This window comes from Notamacropus eugenii, chromosome 4 (genome assembly GCF_028372415.1).
Source record: "Notamacropus eugenii isolate mMacEug1 chromosome 4, mMacEug1.pri_v2, whole genome shotgun sequence".
In the NCBI taxonomy this organism is placed as follows: Eukaryota; Metazoa; Chordata; class Mammalia; order Diprotodontia; family Macropodidae; genus Notamacropus; species Notamacropus eugenii.
The window spans coordinates 14,256,470-14,274,546 of NC_092875.1; the positions used below are offsets into that span (position 1 = coordinate 14,256,470).

Sequence of the window (18,077 nt, forward strand, 5' to 3'; positions counted from 1 at the left end):
GCCGCAGGACTGGTCACATCCTACGTGAATGTGCTCAACCAAGCTGCCCAGATCTCGAAGGCTTTTTTGGCCTTTGGCAGTTGGCCCCCAGCAGCGCGGGCGTTCTAACCATGGCTGCTGAGAAGGCTCCATGAGGGCCTTGCTCAGTGCATGGTGTGGCCGTGCTGCCAAAATCTTGGCTCCCTAAAGTCTGGGAGTGTAATGAAAGGATCAGAGGCTTCAGCTGGAAGAATCCCAGCTGTGGGCAGCCTAGCCTGTCTTCCCAGCTTTCAAAATCACACTGCAACCAAGCCAAGTTTGTAAGAATTGGGGGAGACTGTATCTTCACATTCAGCTCTGGCCATGTGTTTCGGAGACATTTAATAAACTATAAGGTCTCTGAGGGCAGGGATTGGGTTTTCTTCCTTTCCTTGTATCCCCAGCATCGAGTGCTGCTACCTTGACATATAATACATTGTACATCCAAACATTGCCCAGGCCACTGGGGTTCGACAGTCTCAATGTTTGCAAAAAGGTTTTGCCTCCTCCCGCCTCGCTCCACGTCCTGAGCACAACCTCCACCATTGCCAAAAGCTCTGGAATGTGTGCCTGGGATTCCCAAGGCTTCCCTGTCCCTCAGAAATGGGCTTTCTGGTTTTCTAAGACAGCCCCAAGGTAAGGTCATCTGTTTGTTTTAATTGATTCCCTCACCCCCTCCAGAGCCCTCAAGGAGCCTAAGGAGCTTAACTTTGTCTTTGGGGTGAACATTGAGCAGCGGGATCTGGATGGCATGTTCATATACAATTGCAGCCGCCTGATTAAGATGTATGAGAAGGTGGGCCCGCAGCTCGAGGGAGGCATGTGAGTATCTTCTAGGAGCCAGCTGGATGCAGCCTCTCCTGGGGACCTGAGGGTCTGTGAGTGATGGGCGTCTTCCTTTCTCTCTGCTAGGGCCTGTGGTGGGGTCGTTGGAGTGGTAGACGTGCCCTATTTGGTCCTGGAGCCCACCCACAACAAGCAGGATTTCGCCGATGCCAAGGAGTACCGGCATCTGTTGAAAGCTATGGGCGAACACCTGGCGCAGTACTGGAAGGACGTGGCCATAGGTAAGGAGGCGACAGGGAGGAATGGCACAGGTGCTGATGGCAGGTCCCTTCCCTGCTGCTCCCAGCAGCACTCTGAATGGTTTGCTTTCCAGCCCAGCGGGGAATCATCAAGTTCTGGGATGAGTTTGGCTACCTCTCGGCCAACTGGAGCCAGCCCCCATCCAGTGATCTTCGCTACAAACGGAGGAGGGCCATGGAGATTCCCACCACAATCCAGTGTGGTGAGTACATGCCCAGGTGTTCAGCTGAAGATCAGTGGCGGGAACTAAAGTTTGGGTTTCAGTTAGAGTTTAAGAATTGTTGTTATGCTTATTTTTATATCAGTCATTTCCAAATATGCCCCCCCCCATGAACCCTCTGTGAGCCCTCCCCCTTTGAACAGTTGGACAAAACCAACTAACAAAGACAGAATATGCCGCATCCTACCCCTGCAGCCCCTCCCCCCCCGTGCCCCTCTCCCTCTCAAGGGCCAAGATTGGAAGAACTTTCCCAGAGGCCTAGGCTTTTCCCTCTGGCCTTTTCACCTAGGATACCCCATGAGATCCTTGGGATATAAATGTCAGTGATGGCTCAGCCTGGAGATCATTCACGCATAGACCAGGGTAGGTGTAACTTCCTGCCTCCTCCCTCACACTTGTGGGGTAGCCTAGAGCTGGCTGCAAAGATTTGGGGCCTGTGCTCTGACTGATGATCCAGAAGTGATTCAATCTGTCCAGAACAAAGTGGGGACAGAGCCATCCTTGCTTCCTGTGTGGAGACCCTCTGGCCAACCTGCCTTTCTTGGGGCCTGTGAGGCCTAGGAGACAAGCAGATCACCAGAACAAATTGGAGCTATCCTAGGGCAGAGCAGGCCACCCCACTTGGGAAGGAGCTCTCCATCCCTTGAGGTCTTTAGGCAGCCATCTTAGGAGGAAGAACATTGGCTTTGGCATCAGATGACTTGTGTTTGGGTCCCATCTCTTACATTTAGAAACTGGACAAGTCTCTTTTCTTGTCAGGACCTCAATTTTCTCATCTTTAAAGTGGGAATGATATTTGCATGACACTGCTCATAGAGTAGTTATGAGGAAACTGCTTTGGAAAGCCCTCAGAGAGGTTTGGAATGTGTAGTGTAGTATGGATGTGAAGGGAGAGGGGTTGTTACATGTGGGATGTCTGCTTCTGACAGAGGCTGAATCAGACCTCGGACTACCTAGGAAGAGGTCAGACCTTGGAGAACACTGTCTCCTGGAGGACAGGGAATAGTTGTTTCCCTTTGTGTCCCCAGTGCTTGGCACACATGGAACTTTAGGGCTTGGTCAGTGAGTGTCATGGGCGGGTGTTGCTAACTACTGCCGTCTGTGCTCTGCTTGGCAGATCTGTGTCTGAAGTGGCGGACACTGCCCTTCCAGCTGAGCTCTGTGGAGAGGGACTATCCAGACACATGGGTGTGCACAATGAACCCTGATGCCGAGCAGGACAGGTAAGAGGGCTGGTGGGGCCCCCAGCAGGCACCTACCTTCACCAAGTAGACTTTGTCGGGTTTCCTACTGGGGAAAGGGAGCCCGAGGTTACTGCCCTTGGGGTCTGGTCTGGGGCTTCAGGCCTTCCAGGTTTACCCTCAGCACCACTTGTTTTTCTCGGGGGTACAGCTGCAATGCATCAGAGCAGAAGCAGAAGGTCCCCCTGGGGATCCTGAAGAAGGACTTCAAGACCCAGGAGGAGAAACAGAAGCAGCTGACAGAAAGGATCCGGCAACAGCAGGAGAAGCTGGAAGCCCTGCAGGTGGGTGGGTCCCAGGCTGCCCTCGGCCCCTCGGAGCACAGGCTGGACAGCTGCCAAGAATCAGCTGGGCACAGGGCCCCAGACACATGGAAGGAGCTGCCCCAGAGGCAAGATTCCAGCCTGGGGCCCTGTGCTGGATTCCCTAATGTGGCATTCAAGGCTTTGGGCTGCCTTGGCCTCTGAGCATTCCAGGCTGAGCCGGGGTCTCAGCTTTCTCTCTCTTCCTTCTTGGAATTCCCTTTCTCACATGCCTTGTTCTGATCACACTGTCCACCTCACCATTCCAAGGTCAGCCCTCCACCTCCTGCCTGGAATTCACCCCTTCCTCCACCGCCTAGAGTGCCAGTAGGAGAAGCCCTCCCCAACGCCCTCCCCAATGGTCCTCTCTCCCTCCTCCAATTTCCGGGTGTTAATAGAGCTCTCCCAGGTAGACCCTCAATCAACCAAAGGCAGGAGGGGCTGCCTGGCACCACAGAGATGCTTCTACAGGCTGGCTGAATGAATGATCCTGATCTGGATTCGAATTCAGCCCCTCATGACCACCCTGTGACTTGTCATGATTTCAGTGGGTCATCGTCATCCCTTTCATCCCCTCTCCCCTTCCATCTCTAACTCAGGGCTTCAATCCTACTGCCTCCCCAAGAGCATTCTCCTCCTCTCTAAACATGTCCTCCAATATCAGGCAAACCTCCCGGCTCTCAGACCTTCTGGCCTTGTCTCCCTTGTCTGGCTCCTCGAGGACAGAACCTTCTGGGTGGGGGTGGCAGCTGTTTATTTGGGTCGAGGGACACAGGTGAACTTGTCTAAATGTCGTTCCTGCAGAAAACTGTCCCCATCCGATCCCAAGCCGACCTGAAGAAGTTACCCCTCGAAGTGAGCGGCAGGCCTGCCCTGGAGGTAAATGTGGCCAGGGCCCACTAAGCTCAGGGGCTTCTCCCCAACCCTCCTGGAGGGAAGGCCAAATTGACAAAGTTGACAGCCTTTGCTTCCCAGACTTTTCGGGGTAAATGTTCTCACCCTCTCCCATCTCTTCCAGGAGTCCCACACCATCCGTCGCCTTCCACGCCCTAGGTCCCCCCCACTGCCAGCTGTGATTAAGAATGCTCCAAGTCGACCCCCGCCCCCACCTCCCCCACCCCCACCAACTCCCAGACCAACAGTCTTCCAGGCCAGAAGGGGCCCTCTGTCCATCTCCCCGAGACCAGCCCACTTGCCAGCCCAGGAGGAAGCCAGCACATCCAGGATGTCCCACCCAGCTCTGACTCCCCGGAAGCCCAGCAGCACCATTGTCAAACCGGCTCACAGAGTGGTCTCCGTGGTGAGGTCCCCCACATCGCTTGTGCTGAATTCCAGGCCCCCCCGTGACGTGCCCATCCCCAAACCGGTGAAGACCCCAGTGCTCAAGAAGCCAGACCTGCCCAGTAAACCTCAGGTGATACTTTGCTTCTCCACCACTCACAGTCCACCCACAGCAGCTTTGTTCTCCCCAGCATCTGCAGGGGTCTGGGGCCTGCCCTGGGAGCAGCTGCCCTCCACTGGTTGGTCTGAGCCCTGCTTACTCTAGACTTTGGGCCACCTGGTGCCTGCCACTTTCCGGGTAAGGTAAAAGGGTGTGTGTATCACCCAGGGATGGCCCAAGATTCAAACCTGTACCTTCTGACTCAGGCCAGCACTGTGCCCATTTGAGTCTTGAGTAGTTGTACTTAGTAGAGTAGTGTTATCCTGGTGAGGCACACAGATACCTTTGAACCTTATCCCTGAGGAAAGACATGCCATAGAAGTGGGGAGAGTGGGGGGAGGCAGGTCCGCAGAAAATGGGCCCAGGACTGACCTGCTCTGCCCACCCCCTCAGGCCAAAGGAAGGGCACATTCATGTAGATGTAGAAGGAGCTGGGGCAGACCAGAGCTCCCTTCCCTCTTCCAAGTCAGAACCGCCAGGTGTGTGCAGTGGAAGTCCAGAGGAGAAAAGGACCAGGTACCCCTGCCCAAAGACAGAGGTCTACTTAGACCCCTGGCTCCTCTTGCATTTGGAAGGCCCTCTTGTCTTTGGGCTCCCACCTCATACCGCCTTGGCATTCTGTTCTGAGCTGATGCCACCAGCCCCTGTGCCCCCCCCCCCCCCCCCCTCCCCTCCCATGTCTTCCAGCTGAGGCCCAGCTTGTGTAGCTTTCTCAGGACGCTCACCTGAAAGACACCCATCAGAAGTGATCCTGGAATCTCCTTGGCCCCTTTTTTAAGGGGCAGGGCCAGGGGGCAGAGCATCTTGTCAGGGGCCAAGGCAGGCCCTGTTAGCCAGGCAGGCGGCTGGCCACAGGGTCCTTCTGAAGAGCCCCATTGAGCGCGAGCCCCACCTCTGCCAGCTCCCTCTGTGACGGCTACTCTTTCTCATTCCAGATTGTCAGTGCTCGCAAGAGGAGCTTTCCTCTGATGGAGGACGAGCCCGAGGATGATGTAGACAGGAGGAAGGAGAAGCCCAAGCGGGGCAAAGTGCTCGTAGTGAAAGATGAGAAGAAGGACTCAAGTGAAGTCGTTGTAGAGGTGAGGCGCCCCCTCTCCCCCACTCCCAGCAGGAAGCCAGGCCAGAAACCTCCCTGAGGGCATGACCTTGCAACTGCCACTAGCTGCTGGCCCAGGAGGGCTTTGGGACTTGAGGTGTACAGGTCCCTCCACAGGTACAGATTGAAATCCAGCAAGCCATGGTTAAGCACCTGATGCTGAGGAAGACAGCCCCTGCCCTCCAGAGCCTACGTTCCATTGGATATTGACAGTGTATGGGCAGAATAGTTTTGGAGAGGTGAATGTGAACAGCTAAGATGTAGCCTGGTAGCACTGGGTTCAGATCCAGCCTTAGGCACTTAATAACTGGGTGACCACTGTCAATTCCTTTCACACACCCTCACCCCTCCCTGAGCCTCACTTTCCTCCTTTGTAAAACAAAGGACTTGGATTCCTGACCTTGAAGGTCCTTTCCAGTCCTACATAATCTAGAGGTCCTATGGCCTTGAAGGAGGGCTTGGGGCAACCTTGTGTAGGAGGTGACTCTCCAAGGTCCTTGAGCTCCAGAGCCAGGATCCTGGGACCAGGATGAGGGCAGGCCTCATGTAGGCAGGTTGGTACTTGCAAGGCCTGTGCCACATTTGCTCAAGAGATGGCCACATATCACTAGGCCTGTGCCTGCTGCCTTTTTAGCTCAGCTGGAGTCTGTGTTCTGCCTGAGTTCATCTTCATGATACATGAGTGGATGCACACCAGACTTAGTGGACAGTCCAGTGTGTCCAACATCTATTGAGCATCTCTCCCTGCATGCCAGTTACATGGGGATGCACCATGTAGGTCAAAAAGAATTCCGTTTGAGCTAGGGGAGAGCCCTGATGGATCCCCTTCAGGAGACAGGAAAAGCCCACTTTGGAGAGGAGAAGCGGGGTCATGAGGTGGAGCCAGATGGTGAGGAGTGCCAGGCTGGGGAGACCCACTGGAGCTAGCTGGGAAGACTCTTGAACAGTGCTCTAGGAGATGATGGGTCCTTAATCTGGGCCAGTGGGGATGTGACTGGAGAGAAGGGGATGCACGTGGGCAATAGGATCAGTGAGACTTGGCTACTGGATGGCCTGAGGGAATGAGGGTGGGAGTGTGAGGCCCCGCACCCCAGGGACCTTGGCATTGGGCTCAAGGGGCACGTGGATCTAAGGTGCTCTAAGCCCCGCAGCTCTCCACACACACACCGCTGCCTGGTGCTCCCAGAGCACGTGCCCTGAGACCAAACCCCTGGGAACTCAACAGAGTCCGTCACTGCCACACCGGGCCCCACTCCCATCATTTCTCATTATTCAGACCCATTCTCTGTGCTCCACTGCCCACTCCTCTGGCATCCTCCTGCAGATCTCCCAAACTTCCCATGGTGCCCCTTGGTGCAGCTGCTCCAAAGGCAGCAGACTTGAATCCATCCCAAACCCTTTCCTTTCCCAGTCCCTTCGTCTTGCTCTCCCTGAGGCCTGGCTCCTTCCCAATGACAGTCCCTGGTCACCCTGTCTAGCACCAGCAGCACTTTGACTCAGTCCCCATTGCAATTGTCCAGTTGGGGTGCCCCTTGTGGCCACGTCAGGCTCTCCTTCTCTGAGATGATTTCATGCCACCTCTACTGCCCAGTCAGAATCCTGGTGGCTGCCGACCTCCTGCACACTCCCCTTTTCTGCCGTGGGTTCAGTGCCTGGCTGCCATACTTTCTCTTCTTCCCAACTCCTGCACTTGACCTGGATACACAAAAGGGAGAGAAGGGGCAGCATCCCCATGCTTTGACTTTTCTTTAGCCTCTCCTCATCTCCCAGCTGCTTCCCTACTGCTCACACGCATGCCTGGTCTCCCCATCTCCCAAAACCAGCCCCTGCTCTGTCTCCTCCTTGTCCCACATCTCTTCTGCCTTCTGTGGCCAGGCTCCTTGAGAGGGTCTCCCTCAGGGATGCCTCCCCTCTTCTCTAAGTCCTCCTCATTATGTCAAAGTGATCAAGGGTCTTCTAGCTGCCGAATCCTTGACCTCCCGCAGCCTCAGACCCTGTAGATCTCCTTCCCTAGGTCTTGGAACTGCCTTCTACCTGCCTGGCCTCTCCTCTGCCCCCTTACCATGCCCTCTGACCCTGGGCTTCCCTCTGTAGTGTTTGGCTTGGTGAGCTCATCATCTCCCATGAATTCTGTTATGTTGATGCCAATGGTTCCTGCATTCCCTTATCCAGACACCTGTTGGACATCCAGATGTTTATAAACCTTGTAAATGCCATGTGTCCCAACCTGGACATGTTATAATCTCTCTCCAAACCCTCCCTCTTCCTGCCAAGGCTCCCACCATCCTCCTGGCTACTCGGGCTCCCCTCCTCACTCTCTTGCCCCCACAGCCTGTTTGTTTCCGAGACCTGTGGTTTACATTCTGCCTTAGGCTCCTGCAGGAGAGGGGGGCTAAGGAAGCAGGGCCAGGTTCTTGGGATGACATGATGGGCTTTTTGTCTGTTTGCAGCTTTCAGACAGCGCTAGTGAAGAAGACCTGGCAGAACTGAAAAGAGCCCAGAAAGGTGAGAGACCTGGTAGAGGAAGGAGGTGGGGACACAGGCATCCAGCCTTGGGGCTGAGCCCCATAGCAGCAGCTCCTTCTGGTGATCTGACCCTAGAGCTCACCTCGGCAGGGATTTCCTCCCTCTGGGACCAAGGGGGGGAACGGCTCCGGCCAGGGCACAGGGCAGGGGCTAGGACGGAAAACCCCATAAGCATCGGGTCTCTCAGATAAAGGGCTGCACGTGGAGGTGCGAGTGAACAAGGAGTGGTACACGGGCCGTGTGACTGCCGTGGAAGTAAGCAAGCATGTGGTGCGCTGGAAGGTGAAGTTTGATTATGTGCCCACAGACACTACGCCCAGAGACCGCTGGTAAGGCCCCTGCCTGGGATGGGGGAGGGAGGCCTGAGAGGTGCCAGGGTGGGATGCCACGCTCAGCCTGACTTTCCCACCCTCGACAGGGTTGAAAAAGGCAGCGATGATGTAAGGTTGATGAAGCCCCCTTCACCTGAGTATCAGAGCCCCGATACACAGCAGCAGGAGGACGAGGACGTGATTGCCATCGAGCCTTCGACCTCCGACTGCATCCGCATCGAACCTGACACCACGGCCCCCAGCAGCAGCCATGAGAGCATGGATCTGCTGGTCCAGACCCTCCGGTGGGTGCCTGTCTGTGCCTGAGGGCCCCAGCAGCACAGCCCTCGCCACTCTCCTGATCCCTTGTCTCTTCTCTTGGTAGGAATTGTCTCCGCTATTTTCTGCCTCCCAACTTCCCCATCTCGAAGAAGGAGCTGACTTCTATGAGTGCAGACGAGCTGATGGCCTTCCCTCTGGTGAGTCCAGGGCATCTGTACTTTGTTTCTTTGTTTCCTTGTCCCCTGGCCCACCAGCTGCCAGGTGACTGCTCCCATCGGCCTGCTCCCTCAGTTCCCCTCCCGTTGTCAGTCAGGTCATTTGTGTCGGGATGAGGACCCAAGGTAATCTTGGGTCACGGAAGGCCAGCCAAGGCACGCTCAGGCTGAGGACCAGCTGGCCACATTTCTTGTACCAGCTGGAATTCCAACGCGAATTTAAGATACCCAATAGTTCAATGATGGTGACGCTTGGGATCAGGGCATAGAACGAGAGCTGCGGGGGCCTGGAAATGGAGAAGGGCTAAGCCAGAGCTACACGGGCATGAAGGAGCAGAGCTGGGGGACCCAAAGCCATCACACCGCCTTGTAGCCCCTCACACACAAGGCCGGAGTGTCAGCCGGAGGCAGAGAAAGAGGGGAAGACACTAAAGGCCTTCTGACCCAAGTTAGAGGTGAAGAGAGGTGACTGAGGGAACACCAGCAGCCACCAGCCTATCTGCCTGCCTGTGCCCCTCTGTCACAAAGGTGAAGGTGATCCTCTGAGAGGGAGCAGGTGGGCTTTTGCATGTGATAGTGGAGATGTGCCCTCTGTTACCCTGTCACAGCCACCTACCAAGTTCAGTGGCCCCAGGCTGTTGGTGAGTGTTGGTCCTGTGGCTCCATGGAACAAGATGCTCCCTCAGGGGCTGCCTGGTTATGCCTGTCGGCAGACCTAGATCTCTCAGGCTCCCTCAGCCTCTGGATAACAGACATAGCCCAGCTTGGGGCTCGCCAAAGGCCATCACCACCGTGATGGACTAGAACCTACCCAGGACCAGGTCAAGGAGACTATGCTCAGCAAATGAGTCCATGGGGCCAGGAGCATGGAGCATTCTGGAAGAGATCTGCAGCCACCTGAAGGGTCTGGCCTACCCATCCACACTGGAGAGACCCAACAGATGGCACACCCCCCCCCAGAGCTGGCCTCAAAAGGCTTAGGCAGGATCTGAGGCTCTTCAGTGATAGAAGGGAATGGGGATGTCCTCCATCCTCTGGACTCAGACCTGCAGCCACCTGGGCCTCTGAGGCTGAGACCTAGAGTGGTGAGTGTCTGCCACAGATCTGCCAGGTGCTGGTAGGTGCTCCAGCATTTATGTGGCATTTTAAAGGTTTGCAGGGTGTCGCAAAACTGATCACATTTAATCCCCACAATAGCTTTGTGAGGTAGGTGTTTTTATACCTATTTTACAGATGAGGGCTCTGAGGCAAACAAAGGTCAGGTGACCCACCCAGGGTCACATAGCAGGAGTACAGGGCTGGATTTGAACTCAGGTCCTCTGGAATCCAAGCTTGGTGGTCTCTCCTTTTGAGCCCAAGTGTCCTCTGTACCGCACTGCCCCGGTGGGCCTCTCTTGGTTCACTGAAGTCCTATAAAAATCTGCCTGAGTTTAGGACAAGTGAAGTTGACCAGGGAGGGGAGGTCTCTTCCCTCGGCTCCTGGCCCCAGGCTGTGCCCACCCTGACTCTGCCTTCTTCTTCCTCCTCCTCCTCTCCAGAAGGAATATTTCAAGCAGTATGAAGTGGGTCTGCAGAATCTGTGCAAGTCATACCAGACCCGTGCTGATGCCCGCGCCAAGGCCTCCGAGGAGAACCTCCGTGCCTCAGAGAGGAAGCTGCGAGAGACTGAGGAGAAGCTGCAGAAACTCAGGACCAACATTGTGGCCCTGCTTCAGAAAGTGCAAGAGGTGAGGAGGGTGGACCTCATTTATGATGCATCTCTGGGCGAGGCTTCTGAATGACCTTGTCTGAGCCCTTACTGAGAGACACAGAGTCCCTATCCTGGACGTAATCCCAGATTTGGGAGTGGACACTGGCCCTGCCCATCTCCAAGGGCACAAGTGAGGGTCAGTCAGCACTCAGTAATCGTTAATGAGGCGCCTACAGTGTGCCACGCCTTGCATTGGTCTCTGCAGCCTTAGAGTCTAGCTGGAAGAGGCAACATGCAAATTTACAAATAAATGCAAAATATGTACAAAATGAAACGTGCCCTGAGTTGTTGGTGAGAGGCAGCGCGGCTGGGGCATGTTGGGGGAAGCCTTGGGTCCGAGGGAGAGGATTCTAGGCATGGGGGACAGCCTAGGCAAAGAAGTGGAGACTGGAGGTGAGACGCCTGAGGAGCTGCCAGGTGGCCAGACTCAGGGGAAGCCCCAGGGCAGGCAGGCGGCTCCGTGCCCCCTGAGGAGCGCTCCTCTGCCCCCCCCAGGTTCTTGAGGATGGGTGGGCCGTCAGCAGCGGGGCAGGGTGGGGCTGTCAGCCTGGCTCTCGCGCCCCATTTCAGGACATCGACATCAACACTGATGATGAGCTGGATGCCTACATCGAGGACCTGATCACCAAGGGAGACTGAGGGAGGTGCCAGCGAGGCGGCCTGGAGGTGGGCACTCTGGCCAGGGCAGCCACGTGTTGCCACAAGGAAACTTTGGAAACCTTGTAGTTCTTCAGATGCCCCTCCCTTTGTTTATAAATATTTATTTTTCAATGAAACGCAGCCCCCTCCTCCGCGGTGATGCTCCTTCCTTTGCAGCAGCAGGAGGCTCTTCTGGCTGGGGGTTGGTCCTCCCAGAAGCCCCTCCCCTCCCCCGCTCTCTGCCTGGCTTCTTCCTGCGGGAGGAGGCAGCAGAGGGGGCTCCATCCGTGGCTCTCTAGGAGGAAGGCTCCAGAGGAGAGGGCTGGGGCCCTCTGGGAGAGACTCGGTGGAGACAAGAGGAGGAAGAATCAGGTGTGGACTGGGCATCCTGGTGGGGTCTCTGCCCTCAGAAGGACACCATTTCCTGACCTGCTGAAAATAAAAGGTTTAAACTCTGCCCATCATCTTTGTTCCTTCCCTTTGCTGACTTGAGGACACTTCCCATCACATTACGTGGGGCTGTGATCTGGGCTCAAGTCACTGGGTGCCCTTGGGTCAGTCCCTTCCTCACTGGGCCTCAGTTTCCTCTTCTGAAAAAGGAAGACTGTGGGACTTGATGGTCTCTAAGGACCCTCCTGGTGTAGGGCTGTCTCCAAAGCAGACCTTGGCACTGACTGCGTGGGCGCGAGTCCTTGGAAGGGTCGGCTCATCTTTTCTGACCTGGATTGATGAGCATGAGCTCTCACTTGGAATGTGTAGTCTGTCCTCAGCTGTATCTACAGATGTGCTTGTGCTTGTATGTCCATGTGCATGTGTGGTGATGGTGGTCTACACCTGTGACTTCACTGGCCCAGGGCATTGAGAGGTGCCGAGTGCACAGCCAAGAGGAGGTGGGCCTCTGGAGGTGATGTCCATTGTAGTCCGTTCCTGGAGTCAGGAAGACTTGAGTTCAAGTCTGGCCACAGACAGCAGTTTGGGGCCCTGGGCAGTCAATCCATTTCATTGCTTCCTGCCTCAGTTTTTCTCTTCTATAAGATGGGGTGGTTGTGAGGATCAAATGAGAGAACCTCCGCCAAGTGCTTTGGAAACCTTAAGGCACGCTCTGTGTGCTCGCTGCTATTGTAATTCTTCTTACTGTTATTATCGACCACACTGACGGCTGAGAGGCCCAGGGGTTTGGGCATCCTGACAGTGTCAGAGGCAGGATGTGAACCCTGTACAGCTCTCTGTACTCCTGTGTCTGGTGCTGTGTCCTCTATGCTAGTGGTGTCCATCTCCTGGAAGCAGGGACCACTGAGCTGCACTTGGATCCCTGCAAGGCTGTATGTTGACTTTGTTTTACAATGTTCTATATCTGTTGGATTGTATTTTTATCTGTTATGTTAAATATTTCCCAATTACATTTTAATCTGGTTCCTGCGTGTTGTGGACCAGGCTCTCTGATCTTCCGATGCGTCCGTTACAGTCAGTGTAGGCATCTCCAAGTGTTTCTTTCGGCTCTTTTCTCTCTCTTTTTCTCCTTTCTCTCCTAGGGCCCCCACCCCACCTCCCCACTCCCAACCTGTTCTGGGTCCTGGGCCATCATGTTGAGGCTGAAGGAGCCCATGTGCCACAGACAGATGCAGCAGGGGCTCCACCTGGGCCTTCAGCTGAGGCCCTGCAGCTTCTCCAGCCTCGAGTCCTCATGGTTTAGAATGTCATCGACAAGACTGGTCAGAACATTCCAGGACCCAGCAGAGTCCAACCATGGCCTAACTTGGCATCCATCCTTCTGTCTTCCAACTCACCCAAGGAACCCAGAAGTCCTGGGATTTGTGCCAGCCTCTCAAGGCCCAAGGACTCCAATCATAGAAGAAGCACAGTGTGGTCATCGCATCAGCTCCTCCCTCTCAAGACCATGGATCTTTGGGATAGATTTCACCCAATACCTGGGTAGGTGTTGATGGCATCAGATTCAGGACTCATGTCCCAATGTCCACGTGGTAACAGATTAAACTTAATTTGGAAACTAAGCATTTCATTGGAGTAAAGATGGAGAGACTCTAGACCTTAATAATAGTAATAAAACTGAAGGTGGACCATCTTCCCAGGGGACTGAAAAGGCAGAAAGCCCCAGAGCCATGGGCATCACTGATCCTGGGGCTACCCCATCTCTCCATGGTGCCTCCCACTGACCAGGAGCATCTGAGTAGTGTCATGTATGAAGTGCTGGAGTCAGGAAGACTGATGCTCAAATTAGGTCTTAGACATTCGAGGTGTGACCCTGGGCAAATCACTTTACCCTGTTTGCCTCGATTTCCTCATCTGTAAAATGGACTAGAGAAGAAAATGGCAAATCACTCCCTGATCTCTGCCAAGAAAACCCCAAATGGGATCACAGAGTCAGATGGGACTTAACAAAACTGGTTGCTCCTCTGGATGTGAAGGGCACCCCCATTCTCAGAAGCCCATGTCCACGATGACCTTTGCCACCACCAAGATTCCCCACGCTTCCCCATCACTGTGGGATACTTGTGGAGGTGGTCATGGGCTAAACTGCTGGGGAAACCCCCTTTAAAGAGAGCACCAGGATGTTTTCAGGACCTACTGTACCCAGTACTCGACAAAGACAGAAACCTCTCAAACAGTTGGCCCAAAGCTCATCTTGTTGGTTCTTGGGTCTGATTACTGCTGCTGACTTTTGGCCCTGGCCCTGTCCTCATGACCACACTTGTTATGCTCGCCGTGCCTCAGAGATGGTGGGGCCCAGCAGAGAAGATGTGGCCTGCCCTTGTTCCCTTTGGACTCAGTAGCTGATCTATGAGTACTTGAGAGGAATGCCATGGGTAGAGCTTAACTAGAGTTCAGCAAAGCACCCTGGTGAGCAGTGTGGAGAGAGACGGATGGAACAAGAATACAGTCAGATGGTCTCAGAAGCTGTCTGATGTCTGACATGTCATGTCCAGGGGAGTCCTCCAGGGCTCGGCACTTGGCCCTGAGATGTTTCACGTTTTTATCAATGACTTGGATAGTCACAGATGACATTCTATTATGTGACACCAGGCTGGAAACTATAGCTAAGACAATGGAGGATAGAATCCCGATCCCCAAAGAAGGGGGGCCAGCCCTTGGTTTGGACCCAGGAAGACCTTCGCTCAAATGCATCTGCTGTGTGACCCCTGCAAGCCACGTACTCCTTCAACCTCAGTTTCCCCGTCTTTAAAATGGAGATAGTTGCACTTTCCTTGTAGGACTGTTGTGAAGATCAAATGAGTTATTTGTAAAGGACTGTGTAAATGCTAACCATAATTATATATACTGATGTAATCTCAATAGGCTACCATTGGAATGAATATCATGAAATTCAGTGGGGAGAAATGAAAAAGGCCCAAAAAAATGAGCTCTGCAGCACAAGGTGAGGGACACATGGAGGGACAGGAGTTATTCTGAAGAAGATCTGGGGATTTAAGTGCATCTCAGATGGATTCAGGATGAGTCAGCAGGGTGATGGGCTGCCTTGAGGGACCTACATAGTTTCCGACACCTTTTGAGGTGGTTGGTTCTGGGCACTAGTTTAAGGATGTTGACCAGCTGGGGAGAATCCATAGGAAGACAGCCAGGATAGTGAAGGGTAGCCCACGTCATAAGCTGAGAGGAGTCTTGAGGAGAGGGTCAGGATCACTCTTCTGCTTGGCCTTGGAGGGCAGCCAAGAACAAAGAGGCCAACTTGGGCTCTGGGTCAGGAAATCCCCTCTGGCCATGGGAGCGTCCCAGAACAGGGTGGGCTGCTCACCAGGGCTGGGCTGCCCCTCCTTGAAGGTCTTCCAACAGAGGCTGGGTGACCACTTGTTGATTTTAGTGAGAGCTTTTCCAAACCTCATTATGTGAGTGAGAAAGTGTGGGATTTTTCTGCAATTAATTTCCATGACCTTAGCCAAACCCCTTCCAGCCTGTTTTCTCTTGTGTAAAGTGAGGAAGTTGGACTCAGTGCCCTGTAAGGTTCCTTTTGGCTCCAGACTTACAGTGGGCCCCTACAGTGACAGGGTGCCCTTTCAAGCACCCTCACTCTCCTGAGCATCACCTTCATCTCTATGACCTGTGGCCAGTTCTATCCATGACCCTGGAGCACGTCCTGACCCTTCAGCTCTAACTAGGTTTTTTTAACCACACTCCACATTGTTGTCCAGCCTCACGGGCAGGAGGACGTTAACTTGGACCTATGCCCAGAAAAAGCTCAGCACTTGAGAGCGGTCCCAAGAGGATAGTGTGGGTCTGGAGGAAGGAGCTCCGGAGCAGCTGCTCCAGGAAACAAAGGCCCCAAAAAGGGAAGGGACTTATTCAAGGTCACAAGGGCACTAAGCAGCAGAGGTAGGGTGAGGGCCTCCCTTCCTGGGTCCTGTAGCAGCAGTGGGATGTTGGGGTTCTGGGACAGATGGACATGGGGGGCCTTCCAATGTGAAGAGTCCTGTGATTGTGAGCCCTCCATCCATAGCTCTTGAAGCAAAGTCTGAGGAAGTAGTTGGGGAAAGGAAAGTATGGACGCATAGAGTGTATGTGGACGGTGGGGGAGCGGAGGTAGACATAGATGGCCGCAGGGACAGACGCGCGCGCGCACACACGTGTAATATTCCCACTAGGTGGCGCCCCCGTCCTGGCCCTCTGGGGCTTCAGGAACAACCTTAATTTTAACAGCACCTCTTGCTTTAGGGGCAGTACAGAACCTTCACTGTTCACACAAATAACAAAAACAATGCGCAAGCAGAGTCCCTGCCCTCAAGAGCTCACTGTCTAATGAGACAGCAAACAACTATTGTCAAATACGTTGGGATACATACAAGATACATGGGAGATGATGTCAGAAGGAAGGTGCTAGAATGAAGAGGGATCAGGAAATGTCTTGCAGAATGTAGAGCTTTAGCTGGGACTTTTAAAAAAGGAAGCTATGAAAAGTCAAGAGGCAGAAATGAGGAAGGAAAGAATGCTGGGCATGGCGGCCAGGACGTGGAGTGTCCTGTGTAGATCAGCAAAGAAGACAATGTCACTAGATCCAGGAGGACAAGGGGTGTGGTGGAGAAGGTAGGAGGAAGGGCTTCTAATCTTCTCATCTCTCCTCAAATCTCCCATGGTTCCCTCCCCTGCCTTAGCTGGAGGCCTTGCCCCATTTTATTGGACAATGAGCTCCCCTCCCCTCTTCCTCATGTCCTATTGTTCATGTCTCTTCTGCCACTTTCTCCTTTGCCCCTTACGTGATGAGGGCATGCTCTACTCCCTACAAACATGCTCCTGTCTCCCCATTCTGAAAAAATCCTCACTTGACCTTCTGTCCCCAGTATTGTCCTACGTGTCTCTTGCCTTGACTTGAACTAAACTTAGAAGGGCTTCTACCATTGGGCCTCCACTTTCCTCTCACTCTTCTTAACCCCTTATAATCTAGCTTTCAGACTTAGCATTCCACCAGTGCTGTTCTCTCCAAGTTACCAGTGATCTCTTAGTTGCCAAATCCAACAACCTTTTTTCAGTCTTCCTCCTCCTTGGTCTCAGTAGCCTTTGACCTCCTTGATCCTTTCTTCTCTCTAGGTTTTTGGGATATCCCTCTTCTGCTTCTCCCTGACCACTCCCCTGTCTCCTTTGCTGAATCCTCCTCCAGATCACCCCCTCTAAACATAGGTGCTCCTCAGGGTTCTGTCCTGGGCCCTTTTCTCCCACTGTACTGCTTCGCCTGGTGATCTCATCAGCTCCCATGAATTTAATGACCATCTATGCTGATGATTCTCTACCTGCCTTTCCTACTTTTGTCTCTGCTAACCTCCAATCTTACATTGCCAGTGGCCTCTCAGGCATCTTTTACTGGATGTCATGTAGTCTTAAGCTCGTTGAACTTGTTATCTTCACCCTAAGCCTTCCTCACCTTGGACCTTCCCTGTTACCACAGATTGCAACATCACCCTCCTAGTCCCTTCCAGAACCCATCTCAGCCTCAGACTTAGCTCTTGATTCCAGTAGAAAAGACTGACTTTTCGTCCTTCAAAGATTGTCAGAGGTGAAGGAAACCCCAGCAGTCCTCTAATCCACCCTATCCCTAAAATGAATCCCCTCTAGAAAGCTACCTAGCAGTACAGTCTCTGCTGGAACACTTGTAGTGATAGGAGCCCATGACTTCCTGAAGTAGCCTATTGCATTTTGGGAGCAGTTCTGATTGGGTGGATGGATGAAAATAAATCATGAAGCACTGTGCTTAACTCTGGAGATCAAATACAAAAGCAAAAACTGTCCTTACTCTCTAATGGGGATATCCTTTGGGTGGGTATTTTGGTTTGGGAAGTTGTAGGGATGGTGAATGGAGCTAATAGAAAACTTCCTTTCCAACAATGGCAGGGTGAGTTTGATTAGAGTTCCAGAGTTAGAGATGGGGAAGGGTATAGCCAAGTGCCAAGAAGCTAGCCAATAAGTAAAGTCCTGCCAACCTAGCTGGGTGCTATTCACCAATGAGGACAGCGGGAGCTTCAGGACTAAGAAGGTTAAGTCCCACAGGGCATGGTCTCTGGTCCAGGCACGGAGATGGGCCAGTCCAGCAGTTCCCAAACTTTTGGCCTCAGGACCCTTTTACGCTCTTAAAAAAATGATGAGGATTCCCCAAAGGGCTTTTGTTTGTGTGTTTTGTCTCTCAATATTTACTGTATTAGAGAATTTAATTGATACATTTTAAACATATTTATTAACTAAAAATAATAAACACATTACATGTTAATATAAAATACTTATGACAGTAATTGTTTTCCATAACAGACTTAGTGAGAAGGGTGGCATTGCTTTATCTGCTTTTACAAATATCTTTAACGTCTGACTCAGTAGAAGACAATTGTATTCTCTCTGTTTCATCCAGTCTTTTGAAATTTGCTGCTTTGATTGAGATATATGAAAAACAAATCCAGTCTTGTGGAGATAAATAGTTGCAAAAAGAAATATTTTAA

General features: G+C 53.1%; 1 protein-coding gene across 5 annotated transcripts in view; it reads left to right on the top strand.

The window, feature by feature from the left end:
* The window catches only part of MORC2 (MORC family CW-type zinc finger 2), a 56,424-nt gene extending 38,561 nt beyond the window's left edge, over positions 1-17,863 (top strand). For 3 of the 5 annotated variants that reach the window (XM_072599917.1, XM_072599914.1, XM_072599918.1), the window contains 15 exons: positions 700-840; positions 931-1,085; positions 1,178-1,306; positions 2,442-2,547; positions 2,717-2,849; positions 3,672-3,746; positions 3,886-4,167; positions 4,702-4,824; positions 5,244-5,387; positions 7,855-7,909; positions 8,118-8,259; positions 8,349-8,546; positions 8,627-8,720; positions 10,277-10,465; positions 11,059-17,863. In XM_072599917.1, the coding sequence (XP_072456018.1) occupies positions 700-840; positions 931-1,085; positions 1,178-1,306; positions 2,442-2,547; positions 2,717-2,849; positions 3,672-3,746; positions 3,886-4,167; positions 4,702-4,824; positions 5,244-5,387; positions 7,855-7,909; positions 8,118-8,259; positions 8,349-8,546; positions 8,627-8,720; positions 10,277-10,465; positions 11,059-11,127 (2,035 nt within the window). In that variant the 3' untranslated portion in view covers positions 11,128-17,863. Of the gene's footprint in view, positions 1-699; positions 841-930; positions 1,086-1,177; positions 1,307-2,441; positions 2,548-2,716; positions 2,850-3,671; positions 3,747-3,885; positions 4,282-4,701; positions 4,825-5,243; positions 5,388-7,854; positions 7,910-8,117; positions 8,260-8,348; positions 8,547-8,626; positions 8,721-10,276; positions 10,466-11,058 lie in introns of all 5 variants that reach the window. The other 2 variants (XM_072599915.1, XM_072599916.1) reach the window with 2 other exon arrangements.
* Positions 17,864-18,077: the final 214 nt, after the last annotated feature.